This window comes from Hypanus sabinus, chromosome 7 (genome assembly GCF_030144855.1).
Source record: "Hypanus sabinus isolate sHypSab1 chromosome 7, sHypSab1.hap1, whole genome shotgun sequence".
In the NCBI taxonomy this organism is placed as follows: Eukaryota; Metazoa; Chordata; class Chondrichthyes; order Myliobatiformes; family Dasyatidae; genus Hypanus; species Hypanus sabinus.
In genome coordinates this window covers 146253513-146280124 of record NC_082712.1, presented here as the reverse complement: position 1 = coordinate 146280124, position 26612 = coordinate 146253513, and the positions used below count along the sequence as shown (strand labels likewise).

Genomic DNA, 26612 nt, shown 5'->3' with positions numbered 1-26612 from the left:
CTGATTTATTATCCCGCTCAAGCCCATCTCCCCATGATCTTAGACGCCCTTACTAATCAAGAATGTTTATCAACCTCCGCTTTTAAGTATCCCCAATGAATTGAGCTCCGCAAACAAGAGAAAATCTGCAGATGCTGGAAATCCAATTTTGCACACACACACACAAAATGGTGGTGGAACCCCGCAATGGTCTGTGGCAATGAATTCCACAGCCTCCGGCGAGAGGAATGGCCATCTGAGAGGCGAGAGCCTCTGCTCTGAGGGGGCCCCGCGGGAGCCCGGGCCCAGGCTGCGCTCCGCAGACCGGGGGACCGGGGACCGGGGCCGTGTGGGCCGGTGGGCGGGTGCGAGCGCTGACGTCAGCGGGGCGCGGCGGCGAGCAGACGGCGCTCCGGAGACCGGGGCCGGTGGGCGGGCGGGTGCGAGCGCTGACGTCAGCGGGGCGCGGCGGCGAGCAGACGGCGCTCCGGAGACCGGGGCCGGTGGGCGGGTGCGAGCGCTGACGTCAGCGGGGCGCGGCGGCGAGCAGACGGCGCTCCGGAGCCTGCGGCTGAGGCTATCCGCACAGGACGAGCGCGTCAACCCGAGGCGGCAGGACTCGGACATGGCGGCCACCACCATCTCCACCCAGAGAGGCCCGGTAAGATGTCCCCTGACTGGCGCCCACCCTACCGACCGCCGCGGCCCTGCTCCGGAGATCGCGCCCGCGGCCTCACAAACCAGCCGACTGCCCGGGCTCCAGCTCTACTGCAGCAGCACCAGAGCCGGCGGGGCGTCGGTCGCTCGTCCCTAGTTGTCAGTTTCAACAGCTGTCCTGTAATTCATCGTCTGTTTCGTGTTTTTTAAAGAATTACTTAAACGCCATCGGTAGTCAGCCGGACTGGAAAAGGTTTGCTATGGCCAGTCACCGCAAGTTGTATTTTAAAGAGACGATCACTCGGTTCCACTACTGTAAAAATCGCTTGATATGATCTACAAAGACCACACAATTCTCTTTCTTCTACGATCACATGTAAAATATGTTTTTTGTTAACTGCAATTAAATGTATTCCTCGGGGTTCCATCACCTGACACTTCCACCAGCTACCGGACCTGCTACTCCCATAATCGATTTCTAATGTTTTCATCCTGTGTGCGTGAGAGAGACCACTCGTTCAGGAGAAAGTGATCAGGTTATTAATTCGAGATTTCTGAGGCATAGTTGGACATTCTCCCTGTTCCGATATCTTTAAGTTAAGAAATAAAATTGCATAAACAAAATATGACTACAACGACGACCAATCAGCTGGAGGAATTTAACGGGTCGAGGATTGCTACCTCTCTACATCTACATCTAACCTACACGCACACACTTCACAAGGTATTTTGCAGATACTGAAAATCCTGGACAACACGCAAAGTGCTGGAGGAAATCGGCAGATCAGGCAACATCTATGGAGGGGAGTACATTGTCAACGTTTCCGGTCCGAATGAAGGGTGGTTTTGTTTGTTTTCCCTGCGCATAGATACTGCCTGACCTGCTGAGTTCCTCCAGCATATTGATTGCTGCTTTAGATTCCAGCATCTGCAGTGTCTTGTGTCTCCAAAATATTACTGCATTCTTTTCAACGTATCTGGTTTTTTTTTCTTTCCATGAATTCCCATGTTTTTAAATTCCCATAATTTTTCTGCAGCCATAGAAGACTGGCAACTTCAATCGATCCTGCAGGAGAACAAATGTGGTTCGACTTATCCATAATGTAATCATTTATTTTGATGGAAAATAAGTGAACATTTCCATTCTCATCCTGTTGTTTTGCTTCCATTGTATGTGTATTTTCTTTTGTTTGGACAATAGTCCATTGGTCCAAAAATAAAAAAAGAATATCAGGCATTTTACTTTCTATGTCTGGTGTATCTCGAAAGATTTTTCTGACAGCTTGAGGTTTGGGTTTATTCATTTATATTGGGGATGGCAGTTTACATTTTGACTAACAGCTCGGTAAATGGGAAAAACAGCTATTTTTGAGTGACATTAAAAGGAGGAATGGTTCCGTAGTCTTGTTGTTTTCTCACAGCAGTCTGTATAAGGGTGGACTCGTCTTTGTTTCTGTATTCTTGATCAGTCTATTTGCCAGGCAATTGACGTTATTAAACATGGTCCAGTCAGAAAGCCAGGAGGGACTGTCACATGCTTGTAAAATTTTGAATTCTAATTCTAATGAGCCAATTAGAAATGAGAAATTAAAAGGTTCTTACTCTTTGCAGTTCTTAACCTCAGAAAGGTGTAGATTTTGTCTCACTGTGTATATTTAAAGCAAATTTGATGTTTTGCAATTTATAGGAATAGAATAATATGAGAAATAGGAAGGTGGAGTTCAGATTAAAATACAGTTCTATTATGTTTTATTGTCAGTTGATTATGGTGTATGCTGGGAGCAAATAGATTGTATAAATGTTGCTTTTTTATTGAAGGTGTTCATTGGAGAGCTGCCACAAGATTTCCTTCGCATTGTACCGACTCAGCAGCAGCAGCAAGTGCAGCTTGATGCACAGGCAGCTCAGCAAATGCAGTTTGGAACAGAAACAGCTACTATGGGCAGACTAAGCATCACAGTGGTACAGGTAGGAAAGTTTTCAGAATCAAAGCTTTGGTACCAAGAATGGGCCACATTTTTTTCTCTTTATCCGCTGTAAAATTGCTTGTGTAAATTGTGCTTTTTTGCTAATAATTGAAAAAGAGCTGGTCTCCCAGAGTGTTGTAGAAGTTGTTCACTGTGTTCTGGTAAATTGCTTCTGCCTGTCCATATACTGTCTTTATTAACTGTCAAGTGTTGAAGTAATTTAATGTATTAATTTTACCTTGGGCACATTGAAACGTGCAACTCAAATAAAATCAGTTAGTTGTATTTTTGTTTTGCACAATGAACTTATATGTTTTGTAAATCCAAGGCATTAAACTAATTAAAGGAAGATAGGAATTCAAAATATGAGTATAATTTGGTTTTACTTTAATTGAGGTGCACATGTATCAAGTGGTAGTGTTATCACATGTGTAATTTGCACCTTTTTACATATAACTATTATGAATTATATAAACAAAGAATGCTTATTCAAATAATGTATTTATAGCATTACTCAGATATTACTGAAATATTAAATAAACAACACTCCTCTTTGCTTAACTATGAAGCTCCAAGTCTATATAGAATGCATCTCAACTATATACACAATATTCTATGTAATACAACTACTATACAGACGTACACAGTATATTTAAATTTTAAATTGTCTCATTCAGGCCTAAAGATTTAATCACTGTGGAGATTTTATTACTCTTGCGGGATAACGTCTTTCCTTACAAGGGGGTCCCTCTGCTTGGCAGGTGAGACTAATGGCAGTACTCTCAGGTTCTAGCATCTCCTCCATAGTGGTTGTTGGAGTTAACACTAGGACTGCAGGAAGTGATCTGACAGCTCTGAGTATGGACACCTTCCTTCTCTCTCTCTTCTAGTTTGTGTATCTTGATCTTGAGAAGGTGCATTTAGTTCCCTGGAGTTTTCTCTGATTAATTTTTCTATTGCCCCTTTTACAAGGAGCAGGTGGTGTTGAGGAAGCAGAGAGCCTGCAGAGAGACTTAGATAGTTTAGGTGAATGGGCAAAGAGGTGGCAAATGAAATACAATGTTGGAGAGTGTATGGTCATGCACTTTGTTGGAAGAAATAAACGGGCAGGCTATTATTTGGATGGGGAGAGAATTCAAAAAGCAGAGGTGCAAAGGGACTTGGGAGTCTTTGAGCAGGATACCTTAGAGGTTAACCTCCAGGTTCAGTCAGTGGTGAAGAAGATAAATGCCATGTTGGCATTCACTACTAGAGGTATAGAATATAAGAGCAGAGATGAGTTTTGAGGCTCTGTAAGGCCACACTTGGAGTATTGTGTGCAGTTTTGGGCTCCTTATTTTAGAAAGGGAATATTGACATTGGAGAAGGTTCAGACAAGATTCACGAGAATGATTCCAGGAATAGAAGGGTTACTGTATGAGGAATGTCTGGCAACTCTTGGGTTGTATTCTGTGGAGTTCAGGAGAATGAGGGGGATCTCATAGAAACATTCCGAATGTTAAAAGGCCTGAATAGATTAGATATGGTAATGTTATTTCCCATGGTGGGGAGGCTAGGACAAGAGGGCACAACTCCAGGATTGAAGGACATCCATTTAGAACAGAGATGCAGTTAAATTGCTTTAGTCAGAGGGTGGTAAATCTGTGGAACTTATTGCCATGAGCAGTTGTGGAGGCCAAGTTATTGGGTGCATTTAAGGCAGAAATAGATAGGTTCTTGATTAGTCAGGGCATCAAAGGGTGTGGGAGAAGGCAGAGGAGAGGGGATGACTGGAAGTATTGGATCAGCCCATGATTGAATGGCGCAACAGACTTGATGGGTCGAAAGGCCTACTTCTGCTCCTATATCTTATGGTCTTATTGAATAATCTCTTTTGGTTCACTCATTCAGAATATCATCTGATGAATCCTGCTGCTTTCGTATCTCCATTGACTTCTTTCTTTTGGGTCTTTCATTCATCCAGCTGGACTTTGGTCTTTGCATTTACTTTTACTAGTGGCTTTTTGATTCCCACTTGAAATTCACGCACTATCTTTAATGCACACAGAGTAGATTCTGGTTCATTATACTCAAAAAAAAAAGTGCTGAATGCTTGCAACTTTCCTGAACTCTATTCCAGTGTAAAACCAAGCCACATTTTACAAGTAACTGCCTGATTAACATATCAGAACGTACGTTGCCTACAATAGCTGTTATAGTCGGACAATTGCTTTTGTAACTTTCATGGTTCCTCTGAGCAGCATAGTCCTTCCTTGGCCCAATATGCTTTAAAAACCAGAGACAGAAGTTGGCACTGACACCTGTCTGCCCTCTGTTGGGCAACGATTCATGGTGTACAGCATGGGAACAGTTGTGCCATCATTCAGTATCTTTATTATTTCATTTCCAGTTGCCTCTATTAGAGGAAATTTGACCTACAAATGGTGGACGTACTAAAGTTGTAGTTGTCTCAGCCACTCACGTCCACACAAGGCTGGCTCTCCTGTTTTTACCACAGAAAAGCCCAATGTGGCTTGCTGGGTGTTGCATTTCACTGTTAGGAATGTCATTCCCACAGGAGTTATCTTTTCTCCAGTATAAGTTCTTTGTTCAATATCTGCTGGCTTCAGTTTAGTAGTTTTGAAATGATGTTCAAATTCATTTTGTGGAGTGATTGAAACAGCTGAGCCAGTGTGCAATTCCAGTTTAATTAAATTGCTGTTCATTTCCGGTGTAAACCTTACTGCTTGTCTATTGTTAGTTTTCATTTTGTAAATCTCAATGCTAGCTGGTCCTGTGTCACTCATTATTATCAGATTTTTCATCAACAGCATGGCTGGCTGGTGGTGGTGTGGCATCAGTTGGACTCCGGAGCAAATTGTCCCGAGTTAGAATCCAGTCGGCTCCCTTGCACACTTTCCATCCGTGCTGGGTTGAGCGTCGAGCTAGCAACTCGACCTCGTTAAAAAAAAACTGTAGAGTGTTAAAGAAATGCCGCATGATGAGCAATCACCAAAAAGATTGGTGCAAAAAGCTTGTCATGATGGCGCCCCAATGACTCCACCAGGAGTTAAGGGCATTCTTCTTCTTCAACAGCATGCTGATTCATGCTCTTTTTGAAACTGCAAGTTGTTTTTTTATCTTTTAATCTTCTCTGTGCAGACAATTTTCGTCTGTCTGACATGCTATTTGTATGTAACCTACTTTATTGGATTTTCTGCAACTTTCACCTTTAAACCTGCTTTGGTTTGGTGTATGTGAGCCCCTGCCACAACAATAACGCAATTTGTTTGACCAGGCCAGTTTCTGTTTAGACATTGCAATTTTGTTCATGCTCTCTTTTATCTCAGACTGCAACTCAATTGAGTTTCTATTTGCTGTTTCCACTGATACAGCTATTTCATTTGCTGTTTTAAAAATTGTGCTGCTGTAACGAGCCGTTTTTGAATGCTTTCTTGTAAAATTCCATAAACGAAATGATCTCTCATTTGTATCATTAAACTCATTATTGCGCTAACAGTACTCGAAGACAACTTCTTCAATTCAGCCACCCTTTCTTTTGATTCTTCTTATGAAACATATGTTTTCAATTAACAATAATTTTGGTTTGAAATGTTCCTGCATTACTTTCATTATATTAGCAAAGCTCCTTTTGGTTGGTTTGGTTGGAGCAGTTTAACTTCAAAGCAAACTGTATGCCTTTAAATTCAGTGCACTCAGCAAAATTGGTATGTGTTTTTCATTGGCTGCTCCATTTGCTTTAAAGTACTGCTCAATCTGTTCAGTATACAAAATCCAGTTACCTGTTGTGTAATCAAACACTTCAATCTTTCCGATGTAGTCAGCCATTCTGCTCTTTTTTTATTTATGACTATTGTAACGCAGTGCTCACTGTTTATGAACCTGTAAATTCTTTCATTTTCCAGCATTTTTTAAAACTCTATCGTGTCTTTCCTTTGAAGAACACGTGCTACACTGTATTTTTTTAAACTCGTAAGGTATTGCTGAGCTTCCACAGGTAGGCCTTAGGTTCATTTAAAAAATACCTTGTTGCCAATGTTATGTTTTATAACTCAAACATTAAACTAGTTAAAAGGAAAAGATGGGAGTTTTAAATGTGAGTAACTGTTTTACTTTAAGCGAGGTGCACATATAATCACACATCATGATGTAAGCAATTCACATAGAACCATAAGAAATTATATAAACAAAGAATGCTTAATCAAAGAATATATTTACAAGATTATTATTAAAATATTAAATATATAACAGAACTGGATGGTACAATATGTCACAGATTAATCCTTAAATTATTGTTAATATCTGAAGCTCCAATCCTGCCGTCTTTCTCCATGAATTTTACTAAGATATATGGTCTCGCTTTCCCTTTCCTCTTAATGAGTTAGCCATTCAATTTTATTCCAAACGTGAGGAAATTGTCAAAATAACACTCATTCTGTTTAATCCTTTCCCTTAATAACTTTCTATTCTTCTTCCTTAGCCTCAGATCTGTCAGTTCAGGAACCCACCCTTAGGTGAACCCATAACAAGGACTTGTACTGTTGAGCACTAATACAGCATTCAATCAATTATTTTCATATTGGCTTTATCTATTAATATTTGGAACCAATATGATTAGGTGATCCTGCAGCTGAAATAAATCAATATTTGGTTGTTATTATATTTGAACACTCTTCAAAGGCCATTCAGTTCCAATGCTAACTGTTTGGTATTAAGCAATTCCTGACCTGCACAAAAATCTTTGAACAAGTTGCTAAATGTTTAAAGTGGAACTTGTTCCTGTGTGTACAGCCTAACTCTTTGTTCCTTTTTGAACAGGACCATGCTCTTCAGAATCATGATGTAATGTCAAGAATGTTTCTTGATTATTAAGTTTCTTGTAAACTTGCATTAGTTGGAAATGCTTCCCAGTTACATTGCAGACTTCTACAATGTAAATATTGGGTTGTACCAAATAGTACTTTTTATAGTTCAGGGAGGGAATGCATATTTATTGAACAACTGGGGCATCATGGACTTGCACCTCAGACCAAAAGCAGTTGGGGAATCAGTAAGCCAATCTACAACTTTTTGATGTAAACTAGTGTAACATATTGGGACTAAAGTAATCTCTCCAGCTGATATGGAGGTCAGCAATTGCATGTCAACAGCAGTTTTATTGTTACTTGCTCTAGCTGTGCAAAAAAAGTTTATGGAAATATTTTTTCACTGGCATATTGAGCTACAGTTTCTTACAACTTGGAACTCTTGATTGTAATGTCAGAAGTGATTTAAGTATAAAGCACTTGTCTGGAAATGTCTTGTAGTTTGAGACATTACACAAACCTTCAAACAGGTTAAGATAGAATTACTATTGTAATGATTGTCAGGCTGGTTCAATAGTTCCTTTTAGCTACAGTTTTTCAATGTTTACACTTTTTTCTATTTATAAATCAGAAACGGGCTGAAGGTCTTAGTAAATCAATGTAATTGTTTAAAAAAACATTAAAGGTTGAAATAGAACCTGAAAGGTTAAAACAGTTGGATTTTGAACTTTCAGAACTAAAGTTCGTAATGGCTCGAAATTCTAATCTTTATATTGCAATAACCAGTTATACGGATAATATAGAGAATATTCCAATCTTTGCATTTTTTTGTACTTCAGTCAAAATCAGTAGTTTTATGTTTATAAGCAAACGAGACATAGTTATATTCTGTTTCAGTCTGTGAATAACTTTCATTTTTGATGGGAAAAATCACAGTATGTATAAAAGCCAGCGTTAATCATATCAGCAGAACCCAAAATCATGGTCAAATTGACTTAAAGGGATACAATAGGTACATGGGTTCAGAGTGAATTTCTGTGTATTGCACATCAAATGTTAAAGGCATTGGCATCAGTTGAAGTGTGAAGGGTTCTAAAGACTGGGGAGGTAGATGAGCATGAATTGCGTGAATGGAACAGGAAACAGCAGGGACTTGGGTGAGTCAAACTTTAGAAGTTGGAGAAGTCAGCAACATAATCATTGAATCTGGAGATTTTAAAAACTTGAATGGGGTGTGACATACATAACCTGCCATTGTCTATAAGGGGTTGTATGTTCTCCTCATAAATGCATGGGATTCCTCCGTGCTCCAGTTTCCTCACACATTTCAAAGATGTGTGAGTTAGTAGGTTAAATAGTCACATGGGTATTATTGGGTGGCACAGGCATGTTGAGCTGGAAGGATCTGGTACCATGCTGTGTCTATAAAAAAAAAACACAAGTCCGTACAGAGAAGGTGTAGTGCAGGTGGACAGAAAGATGCAAGGTAGATGTGAGGTTTCATTACTGAAATATCATCCGTGTTAGATTGTCATATTAAGATAATGATGATGTTAAGGTATCTTTGTGGCTAAATTAACTCCCTACATAATGATAGTTCAAAAACTTTGAAGATTGTAATTATGGCTAGACAAAACTACAGAATTGTGGCATGTTAGACTCCCAACTGTATCCCTAAGTAGATTTATTTTGCCTGGACTAGGTTGTATTGGCATTCAGACATCTTAAAGGGGGGAGGAAGAATACCCAGTTAATTCCATTTGGAAACCTTTTGGTTTTAAAAGATAATGAGAGTTATTTGAAGCCATTCAGATAAAAAGGTGATTTTGGTATTTGTCAGAAAATTCAGCATTCGAACAGTTTCCTACACACACGTTTTAAATGTCTGAGCTAGAAATAGGCAGTTTAATCTAGTACTAATTTTAATGTATATGAATAATTGTCGATTGGTGTAGACTTAGTAAACTGAAGGGTTTGTATCCTCGCTTTGAGTCTCTTGACATGTCTCCCACATGCAAAAATAGTTTTCTGAACTTCAAAGTAAAAATCTGGTTTTATAGTCACCTTGATGGCCTTTTAAGCTTCAGGATATTATTTTCCAATAAGTAACATGAGAAAAGCTTCATGTACACTATTATATTTGCTTTTTGTTTGTAAATGGGAATTGGGAAGATGCCAGCACTGTTGGCAGGACTAAAATTTATATTCCATTCCTTAATATCTTTAAAGTTGACAGTGAACTTTGAAATCCCCTTTTTTGTAGTTAGGTAATTGATATGCAATTCCAGAATTATGACCTAGTATTGGAAGAATGACATTTTTCAAGTCAGGATATTATGTAACTTGATTGCACAGGTTGCAGATTTGGGAAGTACCATTTCCGAAGGCTCACTGAATTGTTGCTGTAGTGCATCTTGTAGAGGGTACAGTTTTTGCCACTGGTTGTGATGGTAAATGTATTGTGGCAGCCAATCAAGTGGATTGCTTTGTTCTTGGGAGGGGGCATGATTCACTCTTGTGTTATTGGTACTGTATTCATCTAAGCATTTGGAAAGTATTACATCACACTTTTGATTTGTGCTTTGTAGATTGCAAAAAAGTCATTGAGAGTCATAGGTGAATAACTCCATAGAATCTCTCACCTTCAGCCAACTTTTGTAAGACAGATTTATGTTTCTGGACATAAATGTTATGGTGATAGTAATATTGGGGAAAGGTGCTTTAGCTCTATCTCAGAAATGGTTGTGGCCAGGCACTTGTATGATTATAACTTTCACACCATGTTTTTACTATATCCAGATGTTGCATGTGCAGTCACTATCTTGGGAAAGTACTAATGAATCTAGGCACCTCACTCCTGATTTTTATGATGCACAACTGAAGATGGAACAATACCTTGAGCTACCCCCTCCAGCAGTGTATCAGAGCTAGAATGATTTTGAGAGCGTCACCATTCTGTCCTTGCCAACAGCACTGTCATTTATGTCATTGAGTCCAGTTAGTCTTCACCAGGTATCCTGCTGATGGGAGAGGATGTGCCCATGGAACTGAAAGAAGTTGATACATATAAAGAAGTATGATTTTTATGAGTATAACGTTGGGCTGCTGCTTAATGGTTTGATCTTCCAGCTTGGACACAAGTTATCAGTTAAAGTTGTTTTGAGCATGTTCCTTTGTTTCATTCAGATTGATACTGAGTGGTCAGGCTGATTTTGTAACAGAAGTTTTAGACAAATTGATAGTTTTCAGAGTGGTATCAAATGTCCTTTATGTTGCTGTGGATCTGTAATCTACGTGGGCCACTCTACATCAAGGAGAACAGATTTCCTTCCCTGAATGATGCTACTGAATTAAAAGATCTGTAAAAGCATTCTGAAAGTTTCATTATCACTTGATTATTTGTGATTACTACAGATGGTCTAATTAGCTGAATTTGAACTCAACAGCTCATTTAATAGCATTTGAACATGTTTGCTGGTCATTAATCATTAGTCTCTCAATACTTTAAAAAATTGGTACTGTAAGGACTCTGTAATTCCATTAGGCAGAATTCACCCAGACTAAGGGTTAAGTTCATCATGTATGTTACGTATTACATTGTAAGTTATTACGTTTTAGGGGAGTGAGGTTTTTTCTGATATATATATGATGTTGCCATTTGATTGTGTTGTAATAAAGTGTACATTAAAAGTAATTACACTCGTGTTGATTTTTGTCAAACTCCTATTGTAAATATAATTTCCATCCAAATACCTAAAAAAAATTAACAAGGATCCAATTAAATGATTAGATTTTTCCCTTTCAGTAATCATATATTAGTTAAAGGTGCCAAAGGGTGTAGTTTTTTTTGTCGTAGTACGAGGGTGAGGTGGTGTAGTGGCATCAGCACTAGACTTTGAGGTGGATGGTCCGGGAGATCGAAAACAACCACGTCCTAACCTGGGCAATAACAGTATCTGTGCGGAAGAAAGTCCTGGTAATCCACTCCCATATCTTGCCGTGACTACAGTAGGGTCACCATGAGTCGACAGAACTCGACAGAACTCAGCACCAACTACAGTTTGGGGATCAAGGATAAGATTGGAGAAGGAGTGAATTTCTCACTTAGTTGTTATGAGTAGATACTTGAGTGTGATAGGCAATGAATTTGAATCTTCCTTTCAAATTCAGCCTGTCTTTAAATCTTCACATTTAGAATGGTCCTCTGTGAACTAAGAGCTTAAAATATTTCTTCCCCATAGTTCTTTTGATAACAAACTAATCTTACAGACTTCCTTTTTCTGCTTAGTGATTCAGAAAAGCTGATATTTGCATATTATTTGTGTTGATCACATTGTGTAGTTTGCAGTCTGTGACTCCCTTGGGTTTGAAACATTCAAGCGTTAGGTAGCAAAATGTAATTATTCCCTTTCCTGTTCTGTTTTTATTTACTTCCTTCAGCAAAGAGAGTACATGCCATTAGCTAATAGAAGGAAATGCATTACCCAATTTTTGCACTTTTTATAAAGGTGCCAAAGAATAAACTGAAGGGACATTGGGACTTATTATTTTGTGATACTGGGGTTAATTCTTTAGTTGGAAAGGCCATCTACATCCAGTCTGGAATTATGGGCCGCTTGATGATTACAGAATTATGGATACATTTGACATATTGGCATCCTGATAAGGATCTATATGGGCAAGCAGTTTCACAAAATCTTAGCCTTAGCAATACTGGAATTTATGCAACTGATATCTGATAGTTTATATTGCATTTTATTTATCCAATTGTATGTGTAAATTTCATAGGCAAAACTGGCAAAAAACTATGGAATGACACGCATGGATCCATATTGCAGAATACGTCTTGGTTATGCTGTTTATGAGACGCCTACAGCACACAATGGAGCAAAAAACCCAAGATGGAACAAAGTTGTACAGTGTACTGTGCCACCTGGGGTTGATTCATTCTACCTGGAGATATTTGATGAGGTAATTTTCTAAACAAGTTTTCTGAGTGCACAACATCTTCACATTATCTATATTGTTTTTTTAGCAGAACAAATTTTGCTAAGAAATTAAATTTTAAAATGTCTTCAATTTTTTTAGGCTTACTTAATTATTGTGCATTTATTTAAATTTGTGCTGCCTAATGCCTCTGTTTTCAATTCTGATCTTTGGTGGTATTTACATAGAGTTTTCATATTCTCCCTCTGACTGGGTTTCCTTTTGGGTTCTCTTGTTTCTTTTCTATATTCTAAAGTTGTGGGTACTGTAAATTGCCCCTAATATGTAGGTAGGTATTAGTGGTAAATCTGGTGGAGGGGTAGATGGTTAATGTAGGTAGATAAATTACGATTAACAAAATAGGGTTTTTAGGGTTCTGTATAACTGATATTGCATTGAAGTCCTTTGCCGCTGTTTTCCTTGTCTGTTTGCTTAATCTCTGTAAAAAGAAACTTGCCACAATTTAATGATTCTATTGACAGTGCTGCAATGTCTTCTAGTTTTGTCATTAGCCAATTTGGATTGATGTCTTTCTATCTAAATGTGTCATCTGATCACTATAGTGAATAATATACCCACAACACAGATTCTATGAAGCTACACTAGCCATATCCAGATAATTTCAGCATTTTCCCTATCATCCCTACTTGCACCTCCAGGTGGTCAATCAGTTTCCTAAACAGGTAATGATTTCCCTTCAAGGCAATTTAAGTTTTTTTCTGAAGCTTTTTATCTCATACCTCAGGTTAATTGAGGGTGATTTTTTTTTAACACATCAATGCTAGTTTCTACTGATCAATTAGAAGCTTTCTAGGTGTTTTCTAACTCTGTTGTTAATCTGGTTTAAGATGGCATTGGTGAACCTCAACGACTTCTGATTGGTGGCTAACAAATCAAGGATAGCAACTAAATACTTTGTTAACCACACTTTTTTGTGGCAAGCAATCATCACAAGTCCCTTTGGACTTGGAGGCAATTTGATGTGGCAGAACCAATGGGAGGCCTGGCGCTGAGAGTGTGGAAGAACATGAAAGGTCAGGCACGTGCCAAATTGGAGCAGCGATTATGTCAAAAAAAAAATATAGTGAGAGAGAGAGACGAATTTCAAGGTTATAATATATATGTAGAAGAGAAGAAAAGAATAGCCCTTAACTTGGCAGTGGAGTTATCGGGGCACCATCTTTTGACGGCGTTACTGTAGCAAGCTATTCTTGTTTTTATAAGGTCGAGCTACTAGTTCAATGCTCAACCCGACTTGGATTTGAACTCGGGAACCTTCGCTCCAGAGTTCGGCGCTGATATTATTGTGCCACCAAACGGGATATAATGTACATGTACTTTGATAATAAATGTACTTTCAACTTTAATAACTCTCTCGATTCCTGATACTAGGCTAACTGGTCTATAATTTCCATGTTTCCCTTTCTAGCTGTTCTTAAGTAACAGTGATCCATTGAGTGTTCCAAACTGAAGGAACAGTTTGGACCACGTACATGGACAGGAAATATTTGGAACAAGATGTGCCAAATCCAGAGAAATGGGACTAGCTCCTGAATATATCTTGATTGGATTGGATTAGTTGAACTGAGTTGCGAAGAAAAAGCATTTCAGGATTGTATATATTTCTCTGACATTAAATTGTACCTTTGAAACCTTTGAGCCTGTTTCTGTGCGCTCTGCTCTTGACTCCAGAGTGACCTTGTCCATACATCAAAAGCAAACCCTGGACCTGGTGTGTATGCAAAATTGATGAAGATGGGAATAAAAATCTGACCTGAAGAATTCTGTGCTAAGCGATAATTTTGTAAAATTCCATCCATTTGCAGAGGATCTTAGAATGAAGTTATATCGTAATATTGTCTTGTTTACAATTCTAACTTTGCTTTTGAATATCTTTAGCAATAGAGAAGCTATCAAGTTTGCCTTTAGTTGCATCTATATATATTTTATTGAAACATATGTTTTCTACTTGCAGCGAGCTTTCTCTATGGATGACAGAATTGCTTGGACTCACATAACTATCCCGGAATCATTAAAAGAAGGAAAAGTAGTGGATGAATGGTACAGCCTTAGTGGGCGACAGGGTGATGACAAAGAAGGAATGATCAACCTTGTTATGTCTTATGCAGTAAGTGAAATGCAAACTATTCACTTTGAGCATGTTGATAAGGATTTGTTTGGAAGAAATTTTGAGAGGGTGGGAGACTTTGTCATTGTTTGCACTGTAGAGAGGGAGGGATGTCATCAGAGGCTTCGGCAGCAGGTATTCAAAACAGTGATTGATACATTTTGGATATTAAAGAAATCAAGGCTCATGGTGTATTAAATTGGCACTGAATTAAAAAAAAACATCTGCCATGATCATGACAAATGGGAGAGGAAAACCAAATGAGCTGAATGACCTATGTCTACTTCTATTTCTAATTGAACAATCATTTTAAGACCCATCAGACAGGTTGGCAGTGAAATGTAACAATTAAAACTGAAGGTTAGTTCAAAGTAAATTTATTATCAAGGTACATATATGTCACCATATACAGACCAGAGATTCATTTTCTTGTGGGCATACTCATTAAATCCATAATAGAAACAATGAAAAGCTGCATCAACTTGAGCATTCAACCAGTGTGCAAATAGAAGAAGAAAGTGGGGGGGAAGAAATAATAAATAAGCAATACATATTGAGAACGTAAGATAAGGAATCCTTAAAAGTGAGTCCGTAGGTTGTGGGAACATTTCAGTGATGAGGCAAGTGAGGTTGAGTAAAATGATCCCCTTTTGTTCAAGAGCCTGGTTGTTGAGTACCCTGTATTAACTGTTCCTGAAACTGGGATGAGAGTCCTGAGGCTCCTGTTCCACCTTCCTGATGGCAGATGTGAGAAGAGAGCATGTCCTGGGCAGTGGGCTCCCTGATGATAGATGCTGCTTTCCTGCAATAACGCTCTGTGTAGATCAATGGTTGGGGGAGCTTTACCCATGATGAACGGGGGCGTATCCACTAGTTTTTGTAGTATTTTCCATTTCAGGACATTGGTGTTTCCATACCAGGCTGTGATGTAGCCAGTCTCCACCACACATCTATAGAAGTTTGTCAAAATTTTAGACATCCTGTTGAATCTTTGCAAACTCCTAAGGAAGTACAGGTGCAGCTATGCTTTTTTTGTAATTGCTCCTGTGTGCTGGGTCCAGGGCAGATCCTCTGAAATGATAATACTCTGGAATTTAAAGTTGCTGACTCTCTCCACATCTGATACTACTTTCTACACAATTTGGAAAGCTCACCAATATTTTAAATTGAGAGCGAGAATTTTATTTTGTGTACTTCAGTGAACAATTTTGGAAAGAGATAGAATGTGGGTGATAGTGTTAAACCAACCAGGAGTTTAGCATGACAAAGATGAAATGGGGATTTTTGCATGTTTGGAATCATGAACCTGCATTTTGTTTTTGCCACCTGTAGTAGACTACAGAGGTATTTTCATAGTTTGTACTAGATAACTCCAAATTACAATATTTGCCCTGCTATGTTTTCTAAATGATAAGGTGCACTCCACGGCAGAATTTACTTTAAGATATTGGTTTGTTTCACTTGCTTCCATTTGGATAAATTTTCTGCTGTATTATACTGGTGAATGTTGCAGTTGAAACAAAGATTATATGGGCTAAGTTGATTTTTTTAAAATTTCACAACGCTTTCATTTAATTATACAGTTTGAAAGGAAAATACTGCACTCCTGTAATGTTTCTGTTCATTCTTCAAATAGATTCTGCCACCAAACATGTTCGTGCAGCCACAACCAGTAGTACTGATGCCCACTGTCTACCAACAGGGATTAGGATATGTGCCAATTACGGGTATGATTAAATCTTTCAGATTCTTCTTTTAACATTCTAATCTGTTTGAATCCATCAGGATGTGCATGATTCAAATATTCAAGTAAAACAAATGTTCTCAACTGGAGAAGAGGCTGCAGGGGCCTATTGGCCCTTTTATTGTTTCCAAGTTCATACAAGCTGTTTATTTATTTAACAAGCTTTATTGATTAAAATACAAAGTTTTATTGATTATATTGCTCAGTTGAGGAGACAGATGTTAATATGACAGTTTCCTGCAATCCACATGGTTTGGCAAGTGGGGGAAATCAACCAAAGTTGCTTCCTGATCGTTGTAGAAATTTGACTTCATTTAATTCCCTTACTCTATGGCTGAAAAGGGCTCCACTGCTTATTGAACTTCAGTGTGAAGAAAGTGTCATTGGGTGACAATGCTTGTAGAAGGATCCTCCTCCAATATGCAAGAGGTTGAAGGTTAATGGGAGAGCATCTTGGACATAAACTCGCATGCTATTTCACATTTTTCTCTTTTCATAGGATGTTGGTGTTATTAGACATTTTGCTTGTTTAATTATTTTTGATTTTGTTTCATCTTTCCCATCCCTTTTTTTTTTAAAATGTTTGTCCTTCCTCTGAGTGAGAAACTTTTTTTAAACACCATACAGTGTCTCTTAGGTATACAGAATTGAGCAGAATGAACAGTAGAATTACTTGTAATACTGCATCCAGCAACCCTAGTGTGGCTGGTATAATTCCTCATAGTACGAAGGACTGAATTTCAGTTGAGGTTGGAACTGTAATCCTACGGGAAACTCCAGCTGGGATTTCATGTGAGTTTTTTTTTAAACAGTGGCTTTCTCTTTGACACTTCCCCATAAAGCTGTGACTGGTGAAGCACCTGGGCAACAGTTGTATGTGTAGTCTCTCTCATATTGGCCATTGAAGCTTTTAAGTGCTCTGGAGTTGTCCTGCATTTCTTGGTGGCCTCCCTCACTAGTCCCCTTCTTGCCTTACCTGTGTGACCTGGGCGCTCCCTGCTCACTCACACGTTCCCCTCGCAGGTCTTTATGGGTCTTTGGTGGCCTCCCTCACTAGTCCCCTTCTTGCACGGTCACTCAGTTTTTGAGGACGGCCTGCTCTGGGCAGATTTACAGCTGTGCCATATTCTTCCTAGTTCTTGATGATTGAGGGATATTCAGTCACTTGGAAATTTTCCTGCATCCATCTCCTGACTTAAGCTTTTCAATAACCTTTCTGTGGAGTTGCCTGGAGTGTTCTTTTGTCTTCATGGTGTAGTTTTTTTTCCAGGATACTGACTCCCCAGCAGTTGGACCTTCCAGATCCAGGTGTACTGTTATTACAAGCAATTGAAACACCTTGACTGTAAACTGGTTGCCAAAAACAGATCACCATTTAACTAATTATGTGACTTCTAAAACTGCACCAGTGATGATTTGTCGTGTCATATTAAACAGGGTGAATACTTACGCAATCAATTATTTGTGTTTTGTATTTGTAGTTAATTTAGATCACTTTTCACTTTGACCCAAGAGTCTTTTCCTGTTGATTAGCATACAAAAAATGCTAAATTAAATCCACTATGATTCAGTGTTGCAAAACAATAAAACATGAAAACTTCCGGGGGGCGGGGGGGGGGGAATACTTTTTAAAGGCACTGTAACTGGCTAATTAGCAATAGTGGCAAACTCAGAATTGTCCTGTGATGAAGGCATGACAGTTGCAGTGTAGAGTGTCTCATAGAATGGCTTTTGCGGTTTGATTTTCAGCATTGTGCAACCTACTGCCAATCTGTTTTTAAAGACAAAATTGATCATCAAATAGAAATAGTTGTGCTTGCACATTTAATCTTTCTAAGTAATGAACTGGACACCATCTGTGTTTGAAAGATGAGATAAATGAATGTCACAAACATTTTTATTTTCCTCTTTCTGTTTTACAATTTAATCCAAAGCTTAGTAATGCTGCATATGAATTTTAGTAAATTCATTAAGATTTATTACTGCTCAATAATCTTGTATAAATGATTGGACTATCCATAATGAAGTGCATTTTAGTAAATACCTACAACATAAAACGACATCCCAGGGTTCTCCAGGAAAATCTGAGCATCGTGCTACTCCATTGAAACATCAGGTAATGGGTGAATAAAACAAGGGTGAGCTTCTGGTAAATTAGGTATTTGAGGTGGTAGAGGTTAAGGAAGATTCCAGTATGCAGATTGATTAATGTTTGGGCAGCTTGCCTTAAATCAGATGATCTGGCTTGCCAACTGGCAATTGTGGTTGTACCTACTGGTCTTTCTGGCTGGAAGGTGGGTATGTGGGTGGAGGTGTGCCCTGATACTGAACTACTGACCTTTCCATTTCCCTGATGGCTTTCTAGTTGTGGCACCGGCCTGTGGAATGCAATGTCTCAGGCTTGTGCCAGAGGACAGCCTCCTGCAGGACTCTTAGTGAGGGGTCCACATTCATAGATTACTCAATAAATTACCATGCAAGCTGATAGGGTGATTAAGAAATTGAATTGTGTGTTATCCTTCATTAGTTGGGAAATTGATTTCAAGTGCTGCGAGTTAATGCTGTAGCTATATAAAACATTGGTCAGGCCACACTTTTGTGTGTTGTTTTGAGTATTATGTTCAGTTCTGGTTGCCTCATTATAGGGTGGATACAAAGGAGATTTACCAGGTTAATTTAGAGAACATGTCTCATGAGGTATGTTGTGTGAACTAGGGCTTTTCTGTTTGGAGTGAAGGAGGATGAGAGGTGTATAAGAGATGTAAATGGCGAGAAGAGCCAAAGACTTTGTCCCAGGGTGGAAATAGTTAATATGGAGTGGACATAATTTTAAGGTCACCAGAGAAAAGTATAGGTTTTTTTTTATATAGAGTAAAACGTGCTGCTGGGGTGATGGTAGAGGCACATTAGGGGCATTTAAGAGACACATGATGAAAGAAAAAATGGAGGGCTACATGGAAGGGAAGATTTAGAGTGAACTAAATCAGTATGTCATTGTGGGCTGACAGGCCTGTTGTGATGCAGTGTTCTATTTGGAACCTCTTTTAGGAGTGAGTTGGTGCTTGCCGAACTGGAACACAATTATGTTGTGCTGTGATTTAGGAATGAATCCATTAAGATCTAACCTAGAAGTAATCTGTTTAAACTTTTAAAGAATGATCTGCAATTTGAATAGTTAGCTGCCTGTAGTTTTTGAGTATTGCATGCAGCACAGCAGGAAGGAGAAATTGCTCTCCGATTTCATAGTCATTATTCAGCAACTTTCAAATGTGGTGCATCAACCACATTGGCCCAACATTTGTTTTTGCAGCCTTCTTGCCCTAAGAAACCAGGCCTTGTGTCTTTATAGTAATTGCTTGGCATGTTCACCAGTGGAGGTGTAGTAATGCTATTTAATTATGTCAGTGCTTATTATTCGTACTGTCATTCACTTAGAGGTCTTAGGTCATCTGTGTGTTTCTGCTTGTAGTAGTGCACTTAGCTTTTCTCCCAAACTGCACCCTGTGAAAAGCAAGTAGATAATGCTTTTTTCAAGAGAAGATCTGTTTTAGTTTACTGGGGCCAAAGTGTTAAAAGAGAATCTGCACCAACTACTCTTGTAAATCACTTTATCAGCATGCACAAAACAGCTAAGTGGCCCCCCCCAGCTCACTGATGACTTCACTGTGTTATTCATGAGACAAGGTCTTAGGTGTTTTAGCAATTCAGAGGTAGGGTAAATGAAGAAATGACCATAAACTTGAAGGAAGTGGATTTTAAACATGTATAATGTCATATCCAGTTCACTGTTATATGACCTATATAATCTATTCCTTTAAAGTTTAGTGCTATATAGTTCATAACTAATCAGATGTAGTTATCAATTAAATAGCATTTTGTTAAATGTATTTGGGATTAATAATCCCTAAAAGTTCTGTTTAAGTATCATCATGATTACTTGACTGTCTATGTAATAACTGTTCCCAAAGAATTCCATCTACTAGATTGTTAAAGTATTGAACTCTTCTATACCTACCAGATGTGGGCAAGGGACCAGTAATGTAGTGGTTGGCTGGTTCTAGTTATAGGGAATGCTGATGTCCACTGCCAGGCTGGTCTTTAGATTGCTAATTGCTTACACTGTGCGGTGCCCATTACAGGACAAAAGATGTCTAACCTTTAAAACAAAATCAACTATTAACTTTTAAAATCATAGAAGTTCTTCAGTAACAGTAATAACATGTAATATATCAATTTAAATATTCTTTTTCATCAGAGATTTGGTTCTGACATCTGACTGCAAATCATATAATTGAAACTGGAGTAGATTCAAGAGATTTTTCTGGACTTTTTTATCATGATTAGTTAACCTGAGCAAGAGAGGAACTTTTAATGTTTGCATATTCTCATCAGAATGTTCATAACTAAAGTTATTTCTAATCCATTTGTACTTAGAAATTGAGCAGATTAGTATTGCATAACCACAACTCATCATTGAACTAGTGCTTGAAATGTTTCTTGCCCATGGATCCTACTATACATATTTTGATTTCTGTGCAGGAATCAAATTATTAGAATCTGTTATGCATGGGTTATGGTTGTTGTAAATTGAATTGTTTGTTTGGCTAGCTTACTAATTAAATTTATTCAGACATGTTATTAATGTGCTCCTTGGTGTTTTGCTGCTTTAAATTTCCTATTTCCCACTTCAGGGCTTGAGTATTTTGCATTGGGTAAGTTTTGAGATTTTCTCACAGGGTAAAATGTCTGCATGAACACCTTCAATATGCATTTGCTTTGTACTTTAAAGTGGCTGTTACATAATGTTTGCATTGGATCAGTAAATGAAGTCTGGCTTAATATTGAACTAACCTGCGCTGGTATTATTTTTGTGCTTGCAAACTAAATCTTCACACTTGCACCAATTACAGATATGTTTTGCCAGCATAGGTACACACTTCAAAATGTGTTCCTCTAAAGCCACCCTTGTTTTAAAAGCTTTTCATGTTAAACCTAGTATTCATCTGCAGAAGTATTACTTTCAGACTATTAGTTAAATGACTAGTTTTATGGAATTTGTACTGGCATGACAGACAAATTGAAATCCGAGTAATGTTTTGGTTAAAAATTCCAGTTCACAAAATTATTCCATTGGTTAAGTGTAGACACTTAAATTTTTTCTGACAAGTTGCAAACAGCCTGCATGAATTAACTTGGTGAACTTTAACTCTGTTTCAGTAATATGAAACACTTGTAAATATTGCATGCAAAAAAAAATTAATTTTGCCCAAAAGTGGTTCATTGTGCTTGAGATGCATTCCCAGAAGCAAGAATGCTGATGGAATCAGCACAAACGGGTCAATATTCATGTTAAGCATGTGGGGAAGTGTTAATTGTCAGTAGTGCAGTGCCAGGAACCTGGTATGAACACCTGCTCAGACTGCTACTACATCAGCAATCTGGTTGAGGGCTCAGCCGTCTGGCATACCAACACTCACAATATGGTTGGTGATTTCGTTGTTCTGACTCAGTACGAGGCGATAGGCAGTGTCTACTTGCATTGGGCATGTAGTTACTTGGCATTAACGTGCAAGAGCAACTCCTGTTCCATTTGTTGTCAGAACACTTGGATCCTGCTGGTGTGAAGGTGATGGATGCTGCTGTTTAAAACCCCATTCCTCCCCCTTGTTTAGCCTTAGAGCAACTCAGCCTGAAGATTTGCTATGGTACCTCAATGTCAAATGGCAATATTGACTGCACAAACCAGCTCTCATAGGCAGCCTCTGCCTGTTACCTGGTTTTCTCCACACCAAACACTCATGTGATCACCATTTTACTGCAGGAGCACCAGGCTATAGCAGAGCTTTGTGCCAGGTTTTCAGTTCAACAGTACAGAGTCAGAACAGGCATCTTTTTAAAGTATGTGGGGCAGGGGACAGGTACATGATTGTTAAGAGTCTAGCAGGATCAAGAGCACTATACTACATGGGAAGTTTAGATAGTATTATTGACAAAGTGCGATTATTTTAAATTAGGGCAACAACTGGGTATAATTACCCTCTTTTAGGGTATTAATGTGCCTGTATTTTTAAAAATACTAATTGAAAATTACATTTAAAAAGAATTTGATCATGTTTCCATTATCCATATACTGGATAACGAAGACTGGAATTGTAAAGTTTGATATCCCATTAGCAATTATAAATGGCATAAAATATGGTTTAGCTTGCAACACAAAATTGTCAGTGCTTGTTTTACTCAAAATAAAGTCCACATTAGGTACATGCAGTTAATTTAACATGGCATTCTTGAACAATTCTTTCAGTATTTCATATTTGGTGAGTTAAATACATACAAAATGTCACTTGCTGTGGCTTATATATTGCATGCTGAGCCATTTCCATATCTCTGTTGTGCTTAACATTTATTTCAGATTTTTGGCATTTGTCTTAAATAAGTATTGTTAAATCTTCTATAGGTGTGCCAACTGTTTATACACAAGGAATGATCCCTGTTGGAGCACCGACACAGGTTTCTGCTCCACAAAGTCTGTACAGTGAGGAAGATCTCAAATCTATTCAGGATATGTTCCCTAACATGGACAGAGAAGTGATCCGAACAGTGTTGGAAGCACAGGCAGGCAACAAGGATGCAGCAATTAATTCCTTGCTTCAGATGAATGAAGAGTCATAGAAATATGGTCAGTCAATGTTGCCAACACCTCATCATAACTGAAGTATTTCTGCATCAAGGACTTTGAGCTTTCTCCGCTGATTTATCTGGTTTAAGGATGCATGTGTCCAGTAATCTGCACATTGTACTAAAAGTTTGTAATTGTATTAATCTTAGAGCATTCCATAATCTTAGTGCATATGTTTAAGATCAGAGAGGCTGGTGCAATCATCTTGTGGATAATACTTATGAAAAGGTTCTCCACTGAGCTTTGTTTTAACTTGATGCTTATGATTTTTGCAGTGGGTCTGTCATACATCCTGCAAAATTCTGTGCACATTGTTTGGTTGTCAAATGCTTTCCCAGAATATTGTTGTTACTTAAGAGTTTATTAAAATGTATATTAGTTGTAAAGATATATATCACGAGTTGAATAGTCATAGTGTATTATATCACAAGTTTCATTATAAAATAAAATTGCCTAAAATTACTAGCTAGGGTCAGGTGTGAAGGGTATGCGGGAAAAATAAATGGTTTGGATTGTATGGTGCTGGACTTGGGACTGTATAGGCTTGGTAGAAGTAAAAGATGTGAATAATGAAATTATCTTCTCCCATTTCACCACTCACTCAAAAGGTACTTAGAAAGTAATACATATATTCTTGTTTAACACTGACATTATAAAGTCTAATTTTCATGAGAAACCCCACACCTAGTCATTCTAAGTTTTCCCTGAATTTTTTTTTTCCAAAAGACATGTTGCATGTAGATGGCTTGGAAATTCCCATTACAAAGCATGGTGGTGCCATATCATCCAGAAATGAAAAGACAATTATGGATTTGGTTAAGCATGAGACTAGGAGTTACACTTAATATACTGTATGTTTTTGATGAAGCTGTTAGCAAATTTATTGTCCTCTAGTATCAATAATACTTAATATTGTGTCTTACCTTGGACCTCCTGGGGCATTTTGTACATATGCAGGTAGTTGGTCTTTTGAGAACCAAAACCAAAGAACCAAGGTGTAGCTTATTTAATATGCTACATCTATCTTTTAAACTAGTGGCTATAAGAGCTGGTCTGTGGCGTAGGTGCTGGAAAGTGGCATTACGTACATAATTATGTCCTGACAAAGGGTCTCAAGCCTGAAATGTTGACTGTTTATTCTTTTCCTACTGTGTTCCTTCAGCATTTTCTGTTGCTCTGATTGCTAGTGTGTGCAGAATCTTTTGTATTAATGAGTAAGCAGGTTAATTTATTTTCCTTTCAAAAGAATAGCCACAGTGGGGTGACTGGTCTGAAATTTTACAATAGCACCACACAAAACCAAACCCTTTGCCTTATGCTGCTGTGCTGCACTAATTAAGCCAATCCCTTCTGTGTACACATTGTCCTATTCCTCCATTCTCTGCCCATTCATTTGCCTATCCCAGTGTCTTGAACATCTATTGCATTTCCATTCTTAATGTAATAACAGGAAATTAAGCTCAGTGTTTAATGTGTTTGTGGTTATGATACATGATGATTATGCTGACTTTTCATTTACTCTAAGATCAATATAATCCTTTTAAACATCCCTAATGTAACTTCCCCTATCACCAACCCCAACAGTTCATTCCATGCACTCAGTACTCTATATAAAAGAAACTATCTTGCTATCCCCCCTTATACTTCCCTCCCATCACCTTAAAACATGGGTTCCCAACATAGGGGTCCACAGACCACTTGTTTAATGGTATTGGTCTATGGCATAAAAAAGGTGCTAGCTATCCACTCTATGCCTCTTATACAACAATCTAGTCACCTCTCATCCTCCATGACTTCAAAACAAAAAGGCTCAGCTTGCTCAATCTTTCCTCTCTAATTCAGGCACCATCCTAATGAATCGACTTAGCACCCTCTCTAAAGTTTCTGAAAATAGGGCAACCAAAACTAAATAAAATGTAGAGTCATAGAAAGGTACAGCATAGAAAGCTGCAACATTTCTGCACAGCTCTTGAATTCTGCCATTAACCTTGTAGTCTTGCCTTCCAAGTTCAACCTTCCAAAGTTAATCACTTCACAGTTCTCCAGCTTGAACTCCACTTGCCATTCTCAGTGCAACACAGCATTCTTTGAATGTTCTATTGTAATCCGTAACATCCTTCCACAGCAACCACACCACCACCAATCTTCTGCAACCCTGCTAACACACCTCTCCACTTCCTTATCCAATTTATTTACAAAAATCACAAAGAGCAGGGGTTCAAATTAAATGGCGTATTGGTACCAAGGGAGAGATAAAGGATGCTTATCAACATACTTTAGTTTCTTGTTTGACAACCACTAATTTAAAGTTGTAATTATTGGTGTGGTGCGTGGCCAAGTGGGTAAGGCATCAGTCTGGTGATCTGAAGGTCACTAGTTCAAGCCTTAGTGGAGGCAGCATGTTGTGTCCTTGAGCTAGGCACTTAACCGGACATTGCTCTAACGACACCAGTGTCAAGTTGTATGGGCCCTAACGTCCTTCCCTTGGACAACATCAGTGGCGTGGAGAGGGAAGACGTGCAGCATAGGCAACTGTAGGTCTGCCCAGGCCTCAGTCATCATCGGAAATTGATGGACAGCCTAAGAAGATTCAGACTCAGTGACAACCTCTGTGCAGCCTACTTCTGTGTTGTGTATTCCTAATTTCATCATTTGACCAATCCTTTGCCTTGATTGTAACGGCTGGAATTCACGTTCTGAATTTTGCAGCTTTATTTTTAGTAACTGAAAACCTACCTTTGACTAAGCTTTTGAAGCTATTCCTGTAAGCTGGCAGCAGATTTTGTCTAATTATACATGTGAAATGTTTTGTGGTATTTTCATTACATTAATGGCCAGCTACTCTAGTCATCTCTCCAATATAAAATTATCCCATGATTTCCTCTGCTCTTGAAAAATACAGAGCATCTTTATTACCTTGGTAAGTTAACATTTAAGGAAAGCTACCAAAGCTCTCATCAATTGGCCAAGTGGAATTTAGTCCAATAGAAAACACGGATTCAGTTCTTACATAGGTCCAACATAACCATTTTTTAGTTCCAGCCACTGAAATTAGTTTTCACATTTTAATGGCCTTGTCCATTTCTAATTTTAGAACATTATGCAAACATATCTACCAATTTAAGGCAAACTGTAACTGATATGCATCAAAACTGAGACTGCATTCAGACTCTTGAGATACTTGCATCTCAACAGTGCCAACAATAACTGCACCAAGCAAAACATCAACCATCTGATGGTCAACGTTACAAATACAAAACAACATCCTGGAGTTCATTGTAGGAATGGGGATCTGATTGATTTAACAAAAAGTCAAAAAAGCTAGGTCTACCATGATTTCTACAGATCTGCTTGAGTAAATTAATGGGGTAAACAGCATTTGGGGTAATAAAGCAATTGTTGAAATTTCGGGTCAAATTCCTACATCAGGATTGATTTCCTTTTCTCCTAAAAATGAGTTCCTGCAGTAGCTTGTAGTTCCAGATTCCATCATCTGTGGTCCTGTATCGATATTGTGTTTGCTGACAGCTGCGACATGCTCAAGATTTTCAGCATTGTTTAACCCATCTACTGCCTTAGCAGCCACAATACCATCCCCCTGAGAGCCAGGAACAGGAACTCATCAGGAACAGACACACCCACTGGAAGGAATATTTCAAAGAATCCT

At 38.5% G+C, this 26612-nt stretch overlaps 1 protein-coding gene across 3 annotated transcripts; it reads left to right on the top strand.

Moving 5' to 3' along the window:
* Positions 1 to 412: 412 nt before the first annotated feature.
* tollip (toll interacting protein) lies at positions 413 to 25752 on the top strand. Of its 3 annotated transcripts, none has more exons than XM_059975926.1 (7): positions 413 to 640; positions 2455 to 2604; positions 12197 to 12379; positions 14370 to 14522; positions 16159 to 16249; positions 20958 to 20978; positions 22724 to 25752. In XM_059975926.1, exons 1-7 carry the CDS (start codon positions 605 to 607, stop codon positions 22936 to 22938), a joined length of 849 nt encoding a protein of 282 aa, XP_059831909.1. In that variant the 5' UTR covers positions 413 to 604; the 3' UTR covers positions 22939 to 25752. The 3 variants fall into 3 exon arrangements, with proteins under 3 accessions (XP_059831909.1, XP_059831911.1, XP_059831912.1); XM_059975929.1 differs by lacking the exon at positions 413 to 640 and adding an exon at positions 1717 to 1739; XM_059975928.1 differs by lacking the exon at positions 20958 to 20978 and having other exon boundaries at positions 419 to 640.
* The last annotated feature ends 860 nt before the right edge of the window (positions 25753 to 26612 follow it).